General features: G+C 42.2%; 2 protein-coding genes across 2 annotated transcripts; one reads left to right on the top strand and one right to left on the bottom strand.

Moving 5' to 3' along the window:
• Window positions 1–379: 379 nt before the first annotated feature.
• Window positions 380–15132, bottom strand: ppp1r12c (protein phosphatase 1, regulatory subunit 12C). The gene is made up of 20 exons (XM_076728188.1): window positions 14764–15132; window positions 13183–13357; window positions 12949–13079; window positions 11704–11822; window positions 10194–10353; window positions 9954–10098; window positions 9640–9714; window positions 9409–9488; window positions 9030–9142; window positions 8870–8937; window positions 8016–8146; window positions 7738–7825; window positions 6347–6464; window positions 5337–5458; window positions 3730–3782; window positions 3237–3276; window positions 2881–2985; window positions 2452–2502; window positions 1981–2031; window positions 380–1597 (listed from the first exon to the last, which is right to left on the bottom strand). Exons 1-20 carry the CDS (start codon window positions 14970–14972, stop codon window positions 1511–1513), a joined length of 2121 nt encoding a protein of 706 aa, XP_076584303.1. The 5' UTR covers window positions 14973–15132; the 3' UTR covers window positions 380–1510.
• Window positions 15133–20537: 5405 nt separating this feature from the next.
• Window positions 20538–22191, top strand: LOC143319061 (nicotinate-nucleotide pyrophosphorylase [carboxylating]-like). The gene is made up of 4 exons (XM_076727631.1): window positions 20538–20790; window positions 21232–21542; window positions 21773–21904; window positions 22000–22191. The coding sequence occupies exons 1-4, from the start codon at window positions 20538–20540 to the stop codon at window positions 22189–22191; spliced, it is 888 nt and encodes a 295-aa protein (XP_076583746.1).
• Window positions 22192–23497: the final 1306 nt, after the last annotated feature.

Here is a 23497-nt window from a genome sequence, read left to right as displayed (position 1 = left end):
GTGACACTAAACATTTATAGCAAAGTCTACTTTAGGAACTACAAGTGTCGAGTTTGAGAGATGGAAGCATTTATTAGACAAGGAGTGTCTCATGAAAAGTCGCTGTTGTGTTGAATTGTGGGAAATGTAGGATCTGTTTTGTCAGGTTATCGTTCCAGGTTCACTTCAAATTTCAAATTCACATTTTCTCAATTACCTCTAGATTTCTGCCCTTTCTGTTAAGCGGTTTCTTGTTACTTATTGGCCTCCATTTTCACCAGTAGGACAAATTTGTAATCAGATAATCTAACAATAGTTTATGTGGTCATAGTTATCAACTTTTAAAACGCCATACTGTCACTAGGGGCAAAAAATGAAAAAAGGATAATGGACAACAGAGCCAGAGTAATTGAAGCCCATACTGTATTTTATACTTATCAGTGTACGTTTACCAAAGCAAAATAGAAATATCACTTAGAAATGTCTATTGAAAGGCACAGCATCAAAATACAATTTGACATGCAGTTTCTTTAAAATTGGAGTAAACATTCAAGAGCTGATCCATCGGGCCTGTCCAGTAAAAACAAACAGCCGTCCATCACAGGGTGAATACTTACTGTAGCTTACTGGTCGTCGCTTTCAGAAGCGTCCAGTCAAAATGACAAAGTGAAATTTCTACTGACTTACAGTACTAAAGATAGAGCATGCACTCTCCTAAACCTCTTGAAAGATGTGTCGTCTGTAACAGTTCCTGTGAAAACCCCTCTCAACACGAGCTGCGCCTGATGTCCACGATCAGTACCCAAAGCTAGCCATCCTTTTTACAACAGAGACTATACGACCACGCCTTTACATCACTGTCAGGACAGATGGGCCCTGTACATAAATATACATATTAAATATACATTCAGAGGAGCATGCAAATTTGGTCCACCTTTACAGCAGTCAGCCAAAACAGAAAGCATCGACCCAAAACTCATCCTGAGAACACTGACCACTTGGAGTTTTCCCCAAAAGGACATGCAAAACTGGGGCTAGTTTTTGGCACATTTAAGTTTGTTTGTTTTTTGTCTTTTTCTAGTAACCCCCTACACCTGACCTTTTTTTTTTTTTTACATCTCCACCCCTTCAGAGGTCAAGAAAGCACTCTAACACATTACTCTGAGCTCGCACTGTGCATGGCTTTAAGTCTCTCAATACAGATTTTATACAAAGTATCAGAGAAGCAAAGCACATTAAAATATTCCAGTTAAAAAAAATACAACAATAAAAACCTAATATAAAAGTGGATGTGAGCAGGAGCCTCCTGTCACTCCACAGGAGGTGCAGTTCAGCTTGTTATACAGTAGATTTGCCAAAACATAAAGGCCCAAACAGGCTAATAACCCTGAAAACTGTACACTGTTCCAGTTACTGTTGAATGTGCTGTGCAGGTGTTCGCTGCTGCCGTCTCCCTTTCTGCTTTGTGTCGTCTGAATTGGGCAAAAGAAGAATGTAATACTTTTTATCTCCACGTCGGCTTTTTTAAGGCTCATCTTGAGAGTTTGCTGATCACTCGAATGAGGGCGGCATTCTCATCCTTGAGCCTCTGGTTGTCTGTTCTGAGGTCCCCCAGAACCTGCAGAAACATCATGAAACATTGGTGTTTTTAGCTTTTCCCACTCCTTCAAATCGAAATGGTCGAGACAATTCAGCAAACTTCATGCATTTGAAAACTGTTCCAAAAATCAATGGGTCACGTTGCACATGACAAGCGAGGCTGCAGTGAATGGGTCACATGATTCTTTCTTCCTATTCATTACTTTACCTGCTACCTGAGTAACACAGAAAATACATCCAATAACAACATTTGTTTCTACTAGCTTTTAACTTGAACGCTGCATCGCTTGTGCAGCTGTTCTGCTCACTGTGACCATTTGGGAACAGACTGTCAAATGAATACAATCGAGTTATTAATTAAGGAGTGCAGTCAGTAATCAGTGTTGAAGTGAACATCTGTACCTTCAGCTCATCCTCCAGTTCCACTGCTTTCCTCTGGAGGGCCAACTTCTCCTGTGAACAACAGTGGGAACGTCACTAACTGGTTGCTGTTATTTATAGAACCGTGTGCAGGTCGTCTATTGTTCCTGACACCATGAATTCATGCTCCGCTGAACTTGTAGAGCTGTTGACACCCAGCCATTCTCTGTTCTTACATTTTATCACACCTTGCAAAGCGAATGGAGAGAACATATGAAACTTCACATCTTCATGGTGTGAAGTGAGCACAGGAGCAGGACATGGAAGCTGTTCATTTCCAAAATGATCATCTAAACCGTTAAAAAAACGTCTACTCGTGGACTGAGACAACAAGCTGGGATGCATTTCAATTCGCTGTGACACATAAAACTCTGTACTGTTCATGTCGTTATTTGTGTGTACAGACAGGAGGGCTGTTCCTGGAAGACAGAGACGGTGAAAAATCAGACTTACAAATCTGTCCAGTTCCAGCAGAGCCGGTCTGTCTGTGCTGCTCTCTTGACTCTGCCGCAGAGACAAACACCTCGTTAACCACTTTCATACAGGTGACTGCAGAGCTACGCAACGATACTGAACAAGTGCAACCGAACTAACAATCAAACCTCTCAACTTTGATACTTAAGAAATGAGGTTTCTGATTGACAAGTTTTTCATTGATGTTGTTAAATAAAATACGAAAATTTAACATGAAACAACTCTCGATTTGTCCTGCTGTCCACTTTTACACACTCGACTTGTTAAGGCTGACTCAGACGAACATCAGCGCTCACAAAGCATCCCTCTGTTCATAATGTCACACACACACAAACACACACACACACACACACACACACACACACACACACACTTAAAAGGTCAGATGCACAGCAAAACCTGCCGAACCTGTCGGAGTCGCTCCAGCTCCACTTTGTTTTGGCTGAGGAGCAGCTCCATCTCCTGCAGCTTGTCCTTCAGAGCCAAGTTCTCCTGCAGTACCTTGAAGTACAGCTAGAGGGAAACACACACACACACACACACGCACACGCGCACACACACACACACACACACACACACCATCAGAACCTGAAGATAAAAGCTTGGTTACTGCTTCAGTGCAGCCTCCAGGGGGTTTCAGTTCATTTCTCTCTGGAGCCTGTCGGGTATCATTCCTGTCCTGGTTTGTCTAGATCTCAGCTTTAAGTCACTTTCTACCCTCAGGTTTGTTTTTCAGGAATGTGAGAAGAGGGTCAGACACGTACCGTTCTGTAGTCACCAGACAAATCTCCCAGCTGACACTCACTGCAGAGACACATGGGACACATTTAAAGGCCCGACAGAAAATCCTCCACACCAACACACGACTATACATTTCAAAATGACAAAATTCTCTTCGTGTTCTGGAAATAATGCTACAATTTTTGACTAATTCATGGCAAACCAGCAGGTGCACATCCAAGTTCAAAGTACACAGTGAAACACTTTCAAACAGTCCTCCTCTGCAGCTCTCTCATGAGACCTTTGAGAACTTTACAAAATCAGAACATGATCAGAAACCACAAACTGAACATTAATTTTTAATGCAAAGAAAGGAAGAACACACACACACACACACACACACACACACAAACACAAACACAAACACATCCAAAAAAGTCCAAAAACCAAATGATCTTGGTCTGTCTCTGATGTGTCACGAAGAGAAAAAACGGGAAGACAGACAGGAAGCAAACACACGAGAGTCAAAACACTCACCTGGAAGTACTGTTACTGTTTGTGTCATCCGAATGAACATCGTCATCGTCATTCTGAAGAAAAAAAAAGTTCACATCACTTGCACCTCAAATTTGAAAAAAACAAAACACACCATGGGGCAGATTGTTTCACAGAAATCTGATACTTCCCTAAGCGATGTTCAAAGAGGACTGTAATCCCTTTCTCTCACACACACACACACACACACACGCGTTGTGTTTCTCTCAGTTTTGAGGACATTACATAGGCTTACATTCATTTCCTGCAGACTGACTTGAACCATAACCATAACCACTACTTGCTTAAACTGACCCCAAACCTTAACCCCAGACTTCATTCTCCCACCGCACCAAATTCTGTTCTCAAATTCAACACTTCAGCTGCTATTGTAAAGCACACAAACCACTCTTCACATTGGAATAAATTAGGTCCACCGTACATCACTTTTTAATAAAGAAAATATGGCGCCTTTAAAGCTGATTCACCCGTTAATCCTGTTATTTCCTTCTTCCAAAACAGTGGTGAAAAACACTAAGAGCAAATACCAGGAGTTGACTTTTCATTACCACAAAATTATCCCTGGTGTGTGCCAAATGAATCAGAGCACCCAAGGCCAAACTGCCTCCTATGTTACAATTTGACTGATTCTGTCCCTCTTGTGCTCTGTGTGTGTGTGTGTGTGTGTGTGTGTGTGTGTGTGTGGTGAAACAGAACAGCAGAGGATGTCGCTGCAGAGTGAATAAAGGGAAACACTGGTAGTGGCACTCTCATCACATCAAGAGTTTCCCAGTGCTGCACAGAGGCCCCCCAAAATGTAAATCACTAATTTCCCTATGAATGGATGTTTGGTGCTGTTTTTTTGGGCCTCATGGGGGGTTCTCATTGGCCTGTGCAATTATAGAGGGAACACTGTTACCTTCAGTGCAAACTGAAAGCTACTTCTCATACTTAAGTTTAAGCTGCCTTAAGTTCCCAAAGTAAACATTTAGCCAAGTACTGTCTGGCAACCCAGTTGGGGGTTCTACTAAACATCAGCCTGAATGAATTTTTAGCATATTGCTTTGTTTCATATAAAGTAGCTTTAAAGTTGTTGAAATAACCTTATCCTATATACTCTGCATCAGTTCGTTAACGGTGTTTGATATTCAGACTGATCCTCGAACACTCAAACCTGTGGCTCCAACCTGACATATCTGTCACTGGCCTGAGTTTGTGATGACTGACCCACTGGCAGGTTGTTGACGGTTTAAGAGCTAAAATTCATTTTGTATTAGAACCATGACACACGTCAGTCTTGCAGACACTTTACTTGTAAAGGCAATCATCACGACTTCCAGTCAGCAAAGTTCTTATCATTTATCAGAATTGTGTTTCTTAAAAATTCAGTTACATGACGACAGAGAGGAAGTGGTTTGGCGGTCCTCCCTCTTACCTTCAGTACTCACATGCTGCGGCATATATGAAAGAATGAGGGAGCCAGTTTAATAAAAGCAGCTTGTTGCAGTGAATAAAACCTTTGCTTCGGCCTGCTGAAGACAGCTCTTCGACCTGACTGGCGGTGAGCTCTGTGTCAGGTTTGTGAAGGTCTAAGGTTGTCTCCGTCTTACCTCTCCACCTAGCTGAACGATGCCAGTTGGGCGTCTCTCCTTCCTCCCTCTCCTCCTGTCCTTCAGTCCCAGACGCTTCTCTGTCAACTCCTCCGGCTCCTCCTGCTTCACTGGATCTGTATCTGAAATACACAGAGTCCCGCAGAAAACACTCCTGAAGGACTTTCGCTTTAGTCAAAAATCCAACCAGCCATGTCTCATATGCCGCTGTGGAGAACCAAAGAAGAACAAATAATAACATCTAAGAAATCCACTTGTTTCACTGAGGCTGTGGTAAACAACTGTTTAGCCTCAGTTTCTACTCAAGTTGAGGCCTGAGAGCGGTGAGTTCGGTTAACATGGATAAAATGCTGTTTTTGGCCTTGTGAGCTTGGGTTTATCTAAACATGGTGTCCATCAGATGTATCAGATGGGGAAATGTTCAGTTCCCCATCAAAAAAAACAAAAAACAAAAAACAAGGGTGGAGTGTGAGAACTGTGTACTGTGTACTTAAAATGTACACAACTCAACAATATGAGTATGCGGTCGCCACACTGCTGAAGGAACCACACCGACTGCTCCACGTTTCAGAGCAGTAGCCATTAGAGCCCACGCGAGAAACTTCATTTCCTTCCTAAACTATACTGAAGAGCACTCCACCCAAAATTGACATCATATTTATATTTGGTAGTCTTGTATTACAGTAAACAGAGGCAAGACTCGATGCACATGGCGTGACTAGTCAGTGCTCTTTGGTGGCTACACTATGTAATAGCAATGCCAACTGTTTCCAGATTACCTGAGCCATTTCTTTTCTGCACTGAAGTTTCTTGTTACTTAGTGGCAGATTTATATACAGAAACCAATCAGCTGACAATATCGGCCATGCTCCATGACCATCATTGTCCTGTTTGCTACCCTGACTTGAAAGACATCCGTCTGCAAAAACGAATACACTTGGTAAAACAACAGAGGTGGGATCTATGGAATCTGTGATGAATGTATTTCAGAGCATTTCATCCTCACTCACCTCTTTCAGCAGGCGTGACAGAAACTATGGGGCTGACAGGCTGGATGTTGCGAGGCGGTGGATCTGCAGCTTTAGCCACAGTCTTCTCTGCTTCTTTCAAGTCTGTCAGAGTCACACCCTGCCAGCGCAAAGCAAAAACAAAACCACTCAGAGGCCTTACGTTGCACTAAGAACTCTGCAGTTTCTTGACATACATATGCTGCATCTCCATCAAAAATGAAAAGATAGCGATGCAGTACACAGGTGTGCAGCACAATGCTGCACTCAGAGTCACTGAAGTCCTGCAATAATCAGGTTAAACACATCATTACTCAGTAAATGATTCACTCTAATCCAAACTGTGTTCAGGCAGGTTAGCTGTCTGTCAGTATCATAACACAGTAATCTGTTTGCTCAAATGTTTAATTGTCCATAACATGTGCACTTCTTACGCACAGTAGTGACACTGTTACACTGCAGGCTGGTGGAGCAGTGCTTCAGTCAATAAAAGGTAATAAAACCTGGTTGGTTTTAGGAGTCACATGTGAGTATCATATCATACGAGTTCATATATCCTCTGATACCCACAGCAGCAGTGTGCAGCACAGTGAAGTGTGTGACTCATTTACACAGTGACTGAATGATTCCAGATCCTTATCGTTGAACAGAAACACAGAAAACTGAATCGAGTACAAATGATTGTGAAGACACATTGAGTTTGGACCCCTCTGTAAACTGTGTGGATGCCCCTAAAACCTAGTTCTGAAAGTAATAATAACACATCAATGTGCTTTTCAAATTGTTAAGAATTTTTTAGTATTAACAAGGAAGGAAAAGGTTTTGGGGGAACTATCAGAAACGCTCTTTTGCATCTCAGCTGGCTGGAAGAGTGTGTCAGTGTTTGATTGACAGCAGCTGGCGGGATGCCTGTGATGCACCGTAGAGAACGACAGACAAAGAAAACAAATGTGTGCAGTATTCTACGTGTCAGGGGCAAACAGCGAGCTGTTGGTGGTATTGAAGAGTGAGGACCACACCAGCATCTAACTGGACCCAAGTGACATCTGCAGGTACGTTTACATGCTGTTTAACGCGCTGCAGCTGTGCAGCTAATCAGCTATCTAGCCTGCAAAATGGAATTAATAGTGCACTTTTACCCGGTGGATGTTTGTTTGCTCTCTCGTTCAACAGCTAAGACTCAGGGCAAGACGTGTGTTCATGTTTGTAAGTCATAGAAGAAAGAGACTTTAGCAGGACTTTTGCATGTTGCATGAAAGTATACGATTAAAAACACTGTTCTAATTTTGTATATTTTTTTGCACAGTATTAAAAAAAACGGCAAGAGTATCGATAACAGTAGTAATATCATAATATCCTGACTATACCCATCAACCATCCCCACAAAGCACTACCTGTGTGGACCGACGAGACTGCCGCATCAGCCGAGAGCGAGCTTTCCTCTGAGACTCAGACTCTTCATCTCTGACTGGAGCCTGGAACCTACACACACAAACACACACAATCCATACATTACACAAAAGTTACATACATTTGGACCATTATTGCGTACCATGCATCTGTATGAAACCACAGAGGGAAACTGTTCTGAAGAATCACAGACCTGTTCGGGTACAACATTAAGTCATGCTTTTTGTGTTCCTGTTTAAAAAAACACTGTGTTGTGTCTTACTTGCGCTTGTCAGTGGTGGGGGTGTTGGGGCTCTCAGCCGTGGCATCCCTTGTCTGAAGAGTGGGTTGGACTCTGGCAGTGCGGTTTGCCCTGTCCTGCTCCTTCTCCTCATCATCTTTCTCCTCTAGTGTCTGAACCACATAACACACAAGGAAAAAAAGGCCAGCACTTAAACTGTAATCAACTGCCGGCAATTAAAATTTAGATTTACTGCCCCAGTGGGGAAACATAATTAATGCCAGCATACTGTTCAAGTTGGTCTTTTTAGCTGCCATGCTTTAATCCATACCAAAAGCCTTCACATCTGAAATTTCGACATGTCCTCATCAGGGGTGTGTCTAAAACCTCTCTTGAAATGCTGGGTATGCAGGCAGTCATGTGGGCTGAAACACCCAGATTACTTGAACTGATTAGTATTCAGACTGAAATACATGTATACATGTTTGTTACTGCCTTTGGTTTTGAAATTGCATTATGCATACCACCTTCAGGCTTTTTTCTGATTTCCCGATACTGAGAATGTCGTTCTCCGTCATTCTTTGTACTTTACATCACGTGCGTATGAAAGCCATTTGGATTTTTGTATATGCGTAACTGAAAATCATTTCTCCATCAATACATAGCAGAAAGCTGATGAATCATGTGAGTTGCTCTTTTTTAATGTTCTAACTTATTCAATAAGTTACATCTTATTCAAAATTAGTTTTCATGACTTGTTTGAGAGCCCAAACTGACACTTTGTCTCTTCCATTCATCTTTTCTGCATTGTTCCTTCATAATGTATCTAACAACACTTGGCTAGAAAGAAACCTGTAGCATACATGAAACACCAGATTATACTGTGTGATTCGTACCTTGTCAGCAGGGCTGACTGTTGATGTGGTCACACTCTCTGTGTCTGGACTGGAAACAGTGGAGCTTTCTGCGAAAAGAGAACCAGCATCTTTTGGAGTCAGCACAATGACGGAGTATGTAGTGCTTTGAGTCAGACTGTCAACAGAGCGGCTGGTTTACCGGGGCTGCTCTCTTTCTCCTCACTCAGCTCCAGGCCTCCTGAAACACCCCTCTCTTTAGACTGGTCCTGCACGTTCATCTTGTCTTTACTGCTCATCCTGCACACTGAGCTCCTGGAAGACATGCGGACAGATGTTAGCACTGAGACAGAGGTCTTCAGGAGTAGACCTTAACCCTAGGATCTGAGACCCAACCCAGGACCTGAACGGGTTTGGATCCCCGCTTTATGCGGCCAATCAGGCCCAGACCAGGTCCTATTCTATTACTCTTAGGCTTAATACCTGTCAGTGTTCACAGGAAGGAACAATTAAAACCTATTTGTTCAGGAATAATGTAATAAATTCAGGATGAGTTGCAGATGTTACAGATGGATACTAACCTCCGCCGTTTGTTCTGTGCGTTTGCAGCTGTGGAGCCTTGCTGGTTTTGCCTGTCCAATATGGACTGTTCATTACGCCACTGAGAGAGAGAGAGAGAGAGAGAGAGAGAGAGAGAGAGAGAGAGAGAGAGGGAGGGAGAGAGAGAGAGAGAGAGAGAGAGCTCTCAGTGTTCTTGTAATTTACATGAAGTAAACATATAGAATAGCTGGTAAATAAAAACACGTTCTCACATTGGCTTGTTTCTGTGACAACTCCTCCAGGAGCTCCTCAACACTTTCATCAGCGACATCAAACGGAGTCTGACCCTACAAAGTTCATTTCATAGAGATGGCACAACATAATGAAAATGAAACTGAAAACAAAGATTAAAACATGATGTGGGATTTACAGTATTACAAAATACTGTAAATCCAAATAAAAGACCAAATTCCATCAAGTGTCATGATAAATGTTCTTCCTGTAAATGAAAGAACAGACTGGACATAATTTGTATTTACAAGCATGATGTGATCCAAAAAGTTTGCATTATTTTTTTGGGCCTCACCGCATTGCTGCGGGCCTCCATGTTGCACAACTGTTCAGCCAGAATGCGACAGGCCTCCCCCTGACCCCAGTGTGCTGCAGCGTGGAGAGGCGTCCAGCCATCAAAGTCCATAGCTGACACATCCATCCCACACTGACACAATATCCTGAACAACAGAGCAGCAAGGTGACAGCAGCAGAACTGCATGAGACTGTGCATGATAAATACGGACATCCTGAAAAAACATCAGGAGACTCATACTTAAGGGCCTCTATGTAGCCTTTGGCAGCAGCCACATGCAGTGGGGTGGCCCCAGTCCTGGGGTGTCGTACATCAGCGGGTGGGCCCTCATTCAGCCAGGTCCGGGCATCTGTCATGATCTGCTCTTCCTCCAGCCGCTTGGCTGCCTCCAAGTCCACACCTGGACACCAAAAGAACATTTGAAATATATGCGTCATTGTCTTCTCTGTGTCTGTGTGTATGTCTGTACAGTATGAGAGACACACATTCAGGGTGCTTCCATTTATCTAAGTATTAGGGATGAACAATGTATTGGGGGTCGATTTATTACTGGTCAATAATTGTTCCAATATTGGAGTGTAAGCTGATAATGACATCTCATCATACAGAGCCTTTGCTGTGGGTTAGTGACACCTGAAAACCGGTTCAGATTGTGTATTTTTGCCTCTCTGCCTCTCGCTCTTCTGCTCTGTGTTGGTCGCTATTTGCTTGAGGGCTGAGTTTGAATTCAGTTTTATTCTTGTAGACTTTGAGCCTGGGACCAACCAGGCTGGGCAGTAACCGTTACATTCAGAAAAAATAAACTTGTCAAGCTAAAAATAGATTCATTTTCATCAGTTATCATCTTGGTATCAGCCACAACAAACAAATAATTGTCGGTTTTTGTTATCAGCTGTGAAATTCCATATTGGTACATCTGTACTAATTGTGCTTCCTCTTAGAAGCAGGGTTTGAACTTCTCTTTTCAGGTTGTTTTCATTCTTCCAACTGCTTTTGTCACTTTATGCACAAACAAGCGCATAAATGCCCTCCAGGAAAGGATGACATGATAACGTGCACCATTATCACCATAAACAATTATCATGTGCCCCCCCCCCCCCATTCTCTCTGAGGGCCATCTTTCATTCCGCCTTCAAGTGTGGTTATAAACATTTTTGCCTTCTGTCGTGATCAGTCAACACGTTATACCAACTAATTCACTTCAAGCAGAACCCTGCCGAAATCCTGGCATCCAGCCCTTCTGCAAAACTGCAAAACGCAACTGCAAATCAAGGCCCACCATCACCAATGATGTTCCAAACACGACTACATGATATGGTTGAAATCATAATCAAGACATTACGAGGAATATTTTCAAATATCGATATATTCATAATTATAATAGGACAAAATCAGAAAAGATTACGTTAAATGATCTAACAGATATTCAAAGCAACAAACTGTGGTCACTGTGAATCTGGGAAGGACACCAACGCACTTGTGTCACGCAATATGGAAGTGAACTATGCAGAGAAAAACATAACTGTAATGCAAGGTTGGACACTTCTTCATACCTTATCCAGTACTGGTAATACAACACCCATCAGGGCGTTTCTATTCAGCTCAGTAAACATACATAAACGTATAACAAAAACTGCTAATTCAACAGAACATGCTCTGTTGAAGAGAATGACATGACATGCTGCCACAGATTTAGCTCAAATGAATGATGAAATGTCATTTTAAAAGGGGTGCGTCGAACAGCACTCACCCTGTCTCAGAGTGTAATCCTGGAGAAGGGACTCAGTGGTCTCATCCAGAGCAATGTCCAGAGGAACGTCACCATCACAGTTCACAGCAGAGAGAGACGCACCCTGCTGCAACAGGAAACTAACAAAACATTGAATGAGCGAGAATCCATTGAACATCAGCAATGTATACATTGTCTACACATGGACAACCATCTCCAAATACAGCACACCTAATAGTACGATATTATCTGTGTTTGCGGTGTCAATACATTCAATCTTCATATCAAGACCAAAAGGCGGCAACATGTTCCAAAAACATGAAGAGGTGGGCATGTTTACCACTGTGGTACGTCCCCCCTTTCTTTGAACAGCAGTAAGCGTCTGGAAATGGTTGAAGTTTGAAAGACTGAAAGTGGAATTCTTTGCTATTCTTGCTTGAAATACGACTTAAGTCGCTCAACAGTCTGGGGTCTCCATTGCTGTGTTTTGTTCTTCATAATGTGCCTCACTTTCTCAACAGGAGACAGGTCTGAACTGCAGGCAGGCCACTCTCGTGCTCACACTCTATTACTATAGAGCCAAGCTGGTATTCTGCTGGTAACAATCGGGATGGTGCTTTTGCTCTTAAGCCCAGAGGACACAATGTCCATGATTTCCAAAAACAATTTGAAATGTGGACTCATCAGACCACAGCACATTTTTCCACTTTGCCTCAGTCCATCTGAGATGAGCTTGGGCCCAGAGAAGTCAGCAGCGTTTCTGGGTGTTGTTGATACAATACAATATATGTCAAAAGGATTAGCAAATTAGTGTTATTTACATTTTACAATGTCTCAACATTTCTGGAACTGCGGTTGTATTTTGTTTGTTTGACACAATGTGAAGCAATGGAGCTGCATTCATTCTTCTGTTATCTATTCTTCCCAAAGTACTTGGCAATTAAGGTATTTTCCCCTTACATGTATGGTATTATTCAATTATTAACTCAAGAAAGCGTGGGTGTGCCCCCCCTCCCCCAGTTCTATGGGAAGCTTTGCAATTGGTAAATCATTTGAGCTGTATACATTTGTGTGCCAGGCAAGCCCACTCATGCTTTAGCTGACTTGTTGTCCTGCCAAACACGACAACAATGTCAGTATTGTTGAATGCAGAAATACTCTGGCACCAGCTCTGCATTCTGGCCTCCCCAAAGTGGCAAAGTGTACTGTATTACACAGCTGTCACGCTGCTGTATTCTGCTAAACGTAGAGACATATTATACACACTCTGCAATGTCAGGGTAGCCGCAGGAGGCAGCGACATGCAGCGGCGTCCATCCCTCACTGTCAACCTGGTTCACGTTTGCACTACGCTCCAAAAGGAAGGACACCATCTCCATACTGCCATCTATGCAGGCCTGTGTAGAACAGAGGAAAAGGACAAAATAATGCAAATGTTTCTCATTTATTTCAGCATCAACCAATATTTCAGTTACACCTAAGGGGGAGAAATGGCCTCACCTGGTGGAGAGCAGTGATCCCGTCTGCATTGGAACAGTTGATAACTTCTGCCGCGTCGTCCTCGTTCCACCTTTTGGACTCTTTGGCCTCGATCAGCATCACTTGGGCCTCCTCCGTGTCCCCGCTGGCACAGGCTGCCAGGAACTCTGCAGCCCTGTCAAACCTGACCCTTTTCCTAAAGACAGAGCATAGGGGCAGCCAGATAAAGTCAGTGGTTAGCTGTTGTAGCTGGTTTGCTAATTGAAAACATGTCCTGTAGCACCTGTGTGTTTCATCCAAGGAGTAGACGGAAAGAGACACCTTAAAACGCTGTTGCAGTAGCATTGTAGGAAACAGCACAAAACTGGCCATAATCTATATTTTGCCAAAGACCAGTCGACAGTTACCTTGAAAGATTAAAACCAGCGCAACAAGGCATTTTTCTGTCAGACATACCCCGTCTGTGCATCTCAGGCCCAAGGCCACTTGTTCCTACTCAAGATGTAATCTTCACAAACAAGTCACAAATAAAGTTTGATTTTTAAAAAGGCCAGATCATTTCCTAAACCAGCTGGGCACAGAGGAGCAGATGATACCCCAACAGGAATAAATGAATGTAGGGATTATTGTCAGCAGTGGATTCGGTGTTATCGTTATTATATAAGGCAGCAGGATGATGTACGTGGGATCGACTCAAATCAAATGCTGCTGTTGCTGATGAACATGTTGCCCAATATAACCGTGTAGCTCACGATGTGTCATTAATAGTTTTTGGACTAGGATGGAGGCACATGGAAAGAAATTAGCCAGATCAAGCTTTGAGTACATGGTTGCATCAGTTCATTAGTGTTTGCAGTCATTTCGTAATCATGTGGGATTTGATGGTCATTTCTGAAGCCATAGATTTTGTGCTGTCACCCAAATGTCCCTTTCAGTGTCTTTTAGTCTCTGTTGGTGAGGGTTTGCTTGTGACCACCTTTTGCTAATGCAGTTGATGTCATCATGAATGATGACTTTTCATCAGAAATATTCATACTGTTGCAACATTTTTTGATAGATGGAGCTGAAACTACGGCAGCAACCACTGTAATACAAGACAAATACAACAAACTGACCACCAGTTAGCAGGAGGAGCATGTCAGCTTAAACAGACATGGTGACTGACTGTATTGTTGATACACTGGTTGAAAATAAGCACTGTAAAATAATGCCAGTCCCCCAGAAACATGTGTGAATAGCTGAAAAATGAATGAACGAAAACCAACAGCAGTCACAGTGCTGGACAAGCAGACCCTCACCAAGACTGACACTAACTTTGCTTGCTAGTTAGCTAACAAAAAACACTGCAAAATAGGGCCTAAGAAACGGCACTTGACCACTGCGAGTTTCCACAAGAACTGAACATTATGAGCTTCACTAAACAGTAAACGTAATTTAGCTGCTGGAGGGCCAAGTTAGTGCAACGTACTATAAGATGTTTGTGTTTTTGTCCTCGCCCCTCTAAGCCCACGCACTACATTCCTTCTTTAGGATATCTCCAGCTAGCTAGCTGTTAGCTGACTATATTAATTAAAAGCTGTTTGACAGGAGACGTTTCTTTACCGTCGTTTGAGGAGGGGGCTGGTTTCATCTCTGCTCACAGACACTGGTTGGTCCCTCGTCGGGTCGTTGAGCTCGGCCTCCGGCTCCCCTGATCCGTTCTCGGCATCGCCCCGCCACCTCCGCCGGGCCACGGCCGACGCTCTGTCGGTGCCAGAGCCCACCCAGCGCTTCAGCTGTTCCCGCCGTTTGGTCCTCGCCGAGTCCCCCATTATTTATCCAAGGAGGACCGCGTTTTTAAAAATAAAACATTCACTGGCAGAGAAAGACACACCCTCCATGTGTGTACTTTCACTTCCTGGTTCTTGCTCTGGCTCTGGATGTGGAGGAAGCCTCGGCTCGTGCTCACTGGCGTCGGGAGCGCGCAAAGCCGCTCAGGCTTGTCTGTGTGACGTCACCATCGCAGCTCTGTAGTGGACCCCAGAGGGGAAATACTGAAATAGGCAGGCTTTACGCGTTGACAATAACGACTGCACGTCCTGTTATTGTGTTCTATTGTGAGACTGACCAGACTTCTGTTTTAATAATATCCACAATGAAGGCAATAACAGGACTATTGGATCAGTATTAGAACTATTATCTGCAGGTTCTTTTCAATTTAAAACACTGACTTCATTAATGTTTCAGAAATAATTATCTAATTTGTTATAGATCAGTTATAAGCCACCAACAAGAACAACTTTTGGGTTCCCAGGTTGTGAAAAAAAAAAAAAAAAAAACTTTCGCTGGCGAGTCATTCCTAGTCAAATCATTAATAAAAGGTCATGAGTTCACTTTCTAATAAGCCATCGAGTCTGCAGGTCACAGATGTCTCATTTTCTTACAAGTCAAAAGTTAGATGTCATCAGCATGTTAAGTCATTACTTAATGGTTATTATAATAATTGGCTACATTAAGCCTGCACTTCTAAATGTTAAGAAGTCTTTGCAGCCTAGATGCTTTGTAGCTGTTTTCAAGAAGGTCAGAGGTCAAACAATCCATGGTGGGTCTTCCTGATGAGCTAAAGAGCTGTAAAGCCATGTCTTGTTGGAGGAGGATAAACACCAGCCAGAGGGATTTTTCACAATCAGGCAACTCAAATTTCCTCCTTACTAATGGCTTTGATCAAAAAAGCACAAGTTATTTAAGTCCAATGAAAATGGCATCTGTATCCTGAGTGAAACAGGATAGACAGGCATTGCAGAGAGATGAAGCCCATCATGCTCCATGCGCTTGCTGAAACAATCCACTGTAAATGCCTTGTGCATAATCTGGAGCTGTCACAGATCAGGAGACAGGGCCAGGATCATCCTAATGGCACTGGCAGATTGTGGCAGCCTGTGACACTTCACATTACATTCTTAGACTCTAAAGCTATTCTGTGTCTTATCATTCTTAAATTTACATGACATAATACTGTCACCTATTTTCACTCCTGTGGCACCTAGTGGAACTTCTGTGAAAGCTTCTGGAACTCCTTTGGCAGCTAGTGGCACCCCTGTGAGAGCTAGTGGCACTCCTGTGGCACCGAGTGGAACTCCAGTTGAAGCTATTGGCATTCCTGCAGAATCTAGTGGCATTCTTATGGCAACTACTGGTACTCCTGTGGCTCTCCTGTGGGCAGCTATTGGCAATATTCTGGCAACTATGGCACCCTATGGCAAGTAGTAGGATATTTTTCACAATTATAAATTGTATCTTTATTTAAAAAATGTAAATTTTATACCATTGAACTATGTGTGTATACTTGACTGTGCTAAAATGGGACTATTTTACTGCAAATATACTTAGATTTGCTCATGTTATTCTATATATATTTATATATGGCTTGAGCATTTGTCAGTGGTGGAGGAAGTATTGAGATCCTAATTACAACTTGATGATTTGTTGGCAGAGAAGTGGAATATGTTTAGTCCAAGAATTTCAGAGGTTAGAACTTTATAACTTTATAACTATCAAAAGAGTAACAGTAATCATGTGAATCACTGAAGGAAATTTAGAGTCTTAGAGTCATAATTGTTGCTTTTGCTCCCTGTGTGTTGTCTATAGTTGTGGGAATGTTTGAGCTGTTGATTCAGGAGTTCAGTTTCCTAAACTTTGGGTTATATGATTTAGAAATGACACTGGCTTTACATACGTTTTCAGCGTTGGCAATACATTTTCAACAAATATGACAGCTGCAGTAAAGCGTAAGAAAATATTCTTCATTCTTGAACGACATCAAAAAGAAAACATCTGCTTCAGCTCATCAGCCATCGGGAGCTCATGCACGATTTCTTCAGCCATAGAGATCCAAACGTAGTCTACAAAATAGAGAAAGGCTACAGGCGGAGGTAACAGGATGTTAATATTTCTGTGACTTCCCGTGTATTCTTTGAAGGCTGTTGGAAACTGTCCAACTTGCAGCTTTTCGTCACCTCCTCCCCACTGATGCCACCTGCTCTCGTACACTTTCTACGTGAGTTGCAGTTCATCTCTGTTAGGAAAGAGACAGCACTTTGCAATGTGTCATGTTACCTTGACAACCCCAAAACATTTTGCATACAATCGCAGGTCTGGGACTTTTTATTTCGCGTTTTTTTTTTACTCTCTTCACGCTCAAGGCACCAAGGCCAGGGATGAGAGGCTGTCAAAAAATCAATTTTCTCATTTTTGTCAAAACAGCAGCATACACTGACTGTCAGCTTATTGTTCTTGTAGTTGCTGTTTCCAGCAGTACACTTCAGTATACTTTAAGTGTAACTTAATAATCTTAAAATTAGGCTACTAGTATATTTTTACATACTGCTTGAGCATTTTCAATATTTTTTAAATGTACTTAAAACTAAGGATGAACTATATGTACTGTACATATATGTCCTAAGATATATTATGCATTCAATGCACATGAGTGTCTGCCTGTCCCTGAAATATTTGTGACCTCTTATTGTCTGATCCTTGGAAGATATTGGCCACCTCATACTTTTCCTATAATTGACAGCATGATACAGCATCCTGGATGTTTGATGTTTGATCTTTATGTGTGAGGTCGGCCTTGTCTGGACATGCTTTTATGTATCTGTATGTGCTACGCTGAATGGCAAATAGATATATACAGATTAGCCAGTAAAAATATACTTTTGAGTTTTTCATAACAGCATAAAATGTATATACTTTTAATCTGATCTGTATGAGTTCCTTTTAAGTGTGCTATTTTACTAATGGTGTTTTAACACACTTCCTGAAAATATACCACAAAGTATTTGACAGCTGTTATCTTAAAAGTGCACTTTAAATACTGAACTTAAATTTTACAAAAAAAATATATTTAACAGTAGTGTGTTTATCAAAAGTACACTACATTTCAATTTTGAATTTAACATGATAAAAATATTCTTTTGAGTATTTGATAACAACAGATAATTAATATACTTTTATTTTATTTCAAGTGCACTATTGTTCTTATAGTGTTTTAAAACAATTACTGAAAATATACTAAGAAACTTAAACTTAAATTTTACTAAAAGTACATTTTACTGTCACATATTTATTAGAAGAATGCTTTCAATCTATGAAAAGACAGTACACATTTATATAAATGTACTGCAAACATACTTTGCGATATTTAAATATACTTAATGTATTCTGAAGTGTATTCTTTTTCTTCGTTTTATTCTAGCTAGCGGACCCATAATCATGGCATTTCAGGGAAACGGTCCTTGTTAAATAGCCATACATCATTATGTTTGAAGGTGAAATATGCAACTTTGCAGTAAGCGCAATGCAAGTCCTCCCACTCCATTTAGCAGCGCTTGTCCTGCTTGGCTATCTACTTTGAAATGCCTGCTATCCTGATTATCCTAAGATAACCGCCATTCATAAAGTCACCACAGATGATAAGACAGCAACCATCTGTGACAGTATGTGATGTTCATTTTGTGCGCTGTAGGTCGAGTCGTTTTTATTGATTTTCATTGTGGTTTGTGTTGCAATAACTTCCCTGTGCAATAGTTAGCACACTGCTGCTGGCCACCACACCCTTAAGACAGAGAGATAGAACAAGAGATGCAGGGCCCAAAGTGTTGTGATCACTGGTGTTAAGCCAATTTTAGGAAATCAGCAGGTATGAGCTCATATGCATTGTGCCACAGATGAAAATAATTCAGCATAATTTATCACAAAGTTGTAATGCAGAAGAGTTATATGTTGTAGTTTTCCGTGGGTTAAGAGGCCTACAGCAGGCTGTGTATAATGCTGAGTTGAATTGAATTGATTGAATTTGCCTTAAATCTTTTTTTTCCAAATATGCCCTCTGTCCCGTGAATCAGTCTTGGTGGAAACAATCAATGTTCAACCTAAAGAGCTAACCCTGACACCTCGTAAACATTCCAACATGGACAGAGGGTCAAATTCCACATCACATTCCTCGTGTGGCTCTGTGTGCTCAGCAGTCCAACTCTTCAGTCTGTGACCAACAGAGAAGGAAAACCATAGAGGAAAGTAAGTAAGTACCTCATGTGTATCTATTTGTGCTGTTTCAATCTGGACAACCACAAACATGTCCATGTGTGGCAGAGTATACTGTAGTTGTAATAATTTCATGTATACTAGTTGTGTACCTTGTTGTATGTTATGGTACAGCTGAAGTCAGGTGACTGTGAAGTATGTGTGTGTGTGTGTGTGTGTGTGTGTGTGTGTGTGTGTGTGTGTGTGTGTGTGTCATCATGACAAAATGTGGTCCTGGAGACAGGAAGATAGACTGTATAAAACATGGGCGTAGTGACGTCACCCAAAGGTTTAAGCCTTAATATATTTGAAACGAGTGGATTAAATAAAAAATTCAAACCCCTGTACAGCTGACATGAACGGGGAAATCAGTAAAAGAGACCAAAACCATTTTTGTGCAAGGCTGTAAACATGTTTCTTTCTGCTGTGAAGTCGTGCATTTTAATTTGAGGATCTATGAGGACTGACATGCTTTCGTAGCCAACCTCAAGCGGCCATTCGAGGAACTACAGTTACAAGTGCTTCCTGGCTTCTGGCTTCATTTTTCTGCCCCAGAGTGGGAACTACCATAGAAGTGGTTCTGAGTACTTTGGCAGGTGTTTATATGCCTGTGGACAGATTTTGCTGCGGCCATGCAAGATGCAGTCATGAAAATGCTGTATAAATGGTGCATGGTGCACTTTACGCCTTTGGGGCCTCATTTATGCAATAGCACTACCTTCCACTTTTGTGTGAGGAATTAGGGTGAGGTCATTAGTCTTAGGAAACTTTACAGCTGTGTGGTTGAGATCAAAATGAAGGCCAAGTTTGAAGATGGCTGTGGTCCGACCCTTGAGCATTGAGTACTCCTGTAATGATGTAACAATGACTCCTGGGTACTCATGGGTCTGAAGGTTAACTTGACAGGCATTGTGGCTGATGTAAAAAAAGGATGTAATCTGTGTAATCTCATTGCAAGATGGTCTCTAATTTAGGTTTTTCTTTGAATTCATTATCATAGTGTGACATAAAAGGGGAATTTGGTGGGTGGGGTGCTAAGAAATTGATGTGTTGAATGCAGTCTCTATATATAGATAGTTCTTCAATTCTCTCTTTGTGTCCTCTTGTCTTTTAATCAGGCTCATGAGACTCTTACAGTCTAATGTCTGCCTTGATAATTATCAAAACTCCTCCACGGTGCAAACAGAGTGGAATAATTCAAATCTATCAGCAAATGTTAAACATGTTCTGAATCACATGGTTATTGTGAGACCAGAAAGCGCTCAAAAACAACAAAGTAATCAATCAAGTGTCCTGCATTCACACGTTTCAGAATGTCTGCGGCCTCGAATACAGCAGCACACTCAATCCCACCTCATGCTCTGACCCGGCTGGCACGAGAGTGGCTGGAAGAGGACACACCAAACTTTGACCCAGCAGGAGTGTGTGTCGGGTCACAGGAGGTCGAGGCCAGGTTGCTGTGTAAAACACCAAACAGTGTCCTGGCAGGAAGCCCCTTCTTCACAGCAGTGTTCACTGAGGTCGGCTGCACCGTGGACTGGGTTTATCAGGAGGGAGCTGAGATCGGTGAGCATCGCACACCTGCATTTCCTCCATAGCACCAAGATATTAAAGTTTGTCTGTGATGTAGTATAAAGAGCAAAAAAAAAGGCCACATATGAAGGCAGCAGCACAAACGCTAGCTGCCTAAAACTCACAGATGAAAATGTTGAAACCCAAACGTAAAACACGAACATGTTAGTTTTATGGGGGGGTCATGTGACACACTATTTCCTGTTACTGCGCTTGACCAAGAAAAAGTCCAGATGTTAGTAAGACATTTGAGTTTAATACATATTGCTCGTTTTCCAAAATGTGCCATGTAATGCCAGGTCTGTAATGAAATGTCTTATATGTTCGTGGCTCATCACCCAATTAATGCTGATTTATCCTCTTCTAAAGAAATTGGCAATTTTACAAGGTTCCAATTGATGTTGACCTCCCAGTGTTGTGATCTCACCTCCACAGGTCCAGATGCCATCACGCTGACTGCCGTGGTGAAGGGCCCAGCAAGGTGCCTCCTCCTCGGCGAAAGGCCGGCTCTCAACTGTCTGGCCCGTGCCTCGGGGATCGCCACCCGCTGTTCTCGGCTTCAAGCGGTGGCAAAAGCGAGAGGCTGGCATGGAGAAGTGGCTGGCACACGCAAGACCACCCCGGGCTTCCGTCTGGTGGAGAAGTATGCCATGCTGGTCGGTGGTGTGTCCATGCACAGGCAGGACCTGAGTGGAATGGTGATGCTGAAGGACAATCATGTCTGGGCATCAGGAAGTATCACACAGGTGGGCAGCTGCAGGAAGGTCTTCAGCAGTGATTAAATTTAATAATTAGACACTCAGATCCATATAGACTTCAAGTTATAATGGCCTGTCTTTGCTTCTGTACTATTACAGGCATATCAGAGCATAGCAGAGTTTTTATTTGATTTCTACAGAGGATGGGTTCAGGTGTGATCACAACAGTTTCAGCAAACAAACAAACAAACAAAAACCCAACCCTGCTTGCTCTCTAGGCGGTGAAATCTGCCCGGTCAGTTTGTGGCTTCAGCAGTAAGATTGAGGTGGAGTGCCGCTCAGCAGAGGAGGGCAGAGAGGCGGCTGGAGCAGGAGCAGACATTGTTATGCTGGACAACTTTCAACCTCAGGTAGAGAAAATGAAAAGAATACAAGCCTCGCTCATTTCTCATTGTCACTGCCTGGTTTCACCTCGCTCACTCTGCCACTCATCTCTCACCTATAGGGGCTCCATGTCGCAGCTCAAACTCTGAAGGAGGAGTTCCCAACTACACTGATAGAAGCCAGTGGAGGAGTGACTCCAGAGAACATGGACATGTATTTCTCCCCACATGTGGACATCATTTCCCTGGGCTGCATAACACAGGGCTGCCCAGTTGTGGACTTTTCTCTCAAGGTTCAAAAGCCTGTTGTTTAGTCAAGCCTCTAGGAATAATAGGACGTGCAGACCCATGACAGTGGTCAGGTGGTGTTAAGGATTGAGAAGTAATTCACACATCCTGTTTGCTCCCTTTCAAATGAGAAAATTATCAAAGGAGAATAGAAACTGAGTGTACTTGCTTTTCTTTCACAGTTATGTGGGCCAAATGGCAATTACATGTGGTTCTTGAAAAACCAACTAAATTGCGTCGTTAGCATTGAAAAGCAGTCCCAAATCACTATCACAGACAAGCAGAATACGAGGAACATTGAGCTAGTGTTTGTAGCCAACATATGAGGTCAATTCAATCAACTTTTGAATGCAGTGAAAATTAAAATTTGTTTACAAACCTATTAGCAAAAACTGCCCATTTACACATCCACCAAACACACATCCACATTAACATTCATGTGGAGTCGTGTTTCTGGCCATCTGATGCATTTTTGGTTCTCCAACAACCACAGAAATATCTGGCTCTTTAGTGGTTTCACTTCACTCAATGCAGCGGAACAGTCAAATACAATAGCCCCGTCGTAACTTCTGTCTTTACGAAGCTCATAATGTTCAGTTTTGTTGTTATTCTGAGATGTTTTAATTGAATATGTGAATTAGTGAAGTCACAGTTCATCTTTAATGAGACTGTAATGAGAGTTGTTTCTGAGATATACACTCCAAAGGGAAGAATATTAGAAACGCCCCTCAGTGGTAAACATATGATCAGCTTATAGAGTTCGAGTTAAAATTTGCTCCACTTTGTTATAAGAGCACACTGGGATTCTCACACATTTCTCACAAGTTTCTCACTTGCTTGTACGACCAGTATTATTATATTATAAATCATTCTTACTATAGTGTAGACATGTAAGGTGAATCAGACTGCATGCAGTTTGGGGCTATGATATACACAAGCATAACAAACAGGGAAGTCTCCCAGTGAACTGACTTCTGCCCCAAATAACTTGAATTTGTAAATGATCACGTTTTTGATCTTCTTCCCTTTTTCACTATGATCTCAACAGACTGTATAACCACAAAAACTGTCTACAGCCTAGTATGCATTTACTCAAATAAATGACTTCTACTGAGGCGTCCCTGCTAACAATATCTTTCAATCAGTTCTGAGAGTGGGGTGAGGCTGTCTTTTCAATAACCAACACCACCTTTATTCTGCAGCATCATTTTTTAAAAAGGGTGAACTGAAGGTTTAGGAATTACCAAAGGGAAAATAAACATTTTGCTGAGAGCACTGGCTGTGAGAAAAGTTTCACACGCAGCTAGTTCGGAAACACCCTTATTTAAAACT

This window comes from Chaetodon auriga, chromosome 4 (assembly GCF_051107435.1).
Source record: "Chaetodon auriga isolate fChaAug3 chromosome 4, fChaAug3.hap1, whole genome shotgun sequence".
Classification (NCBI taxonomy): Eukaryota; Metazoa; Chordata; class Actinopteri; order Chaetodontiformes; family Chaetodontidae; genus Chaetodon; species Chaetodon auriga.
The sequence above is the reverse complement of the archived record's forward strand: the minus strand, read 5'-3'. Positions and strand labels throughout refer to the sequence as shown.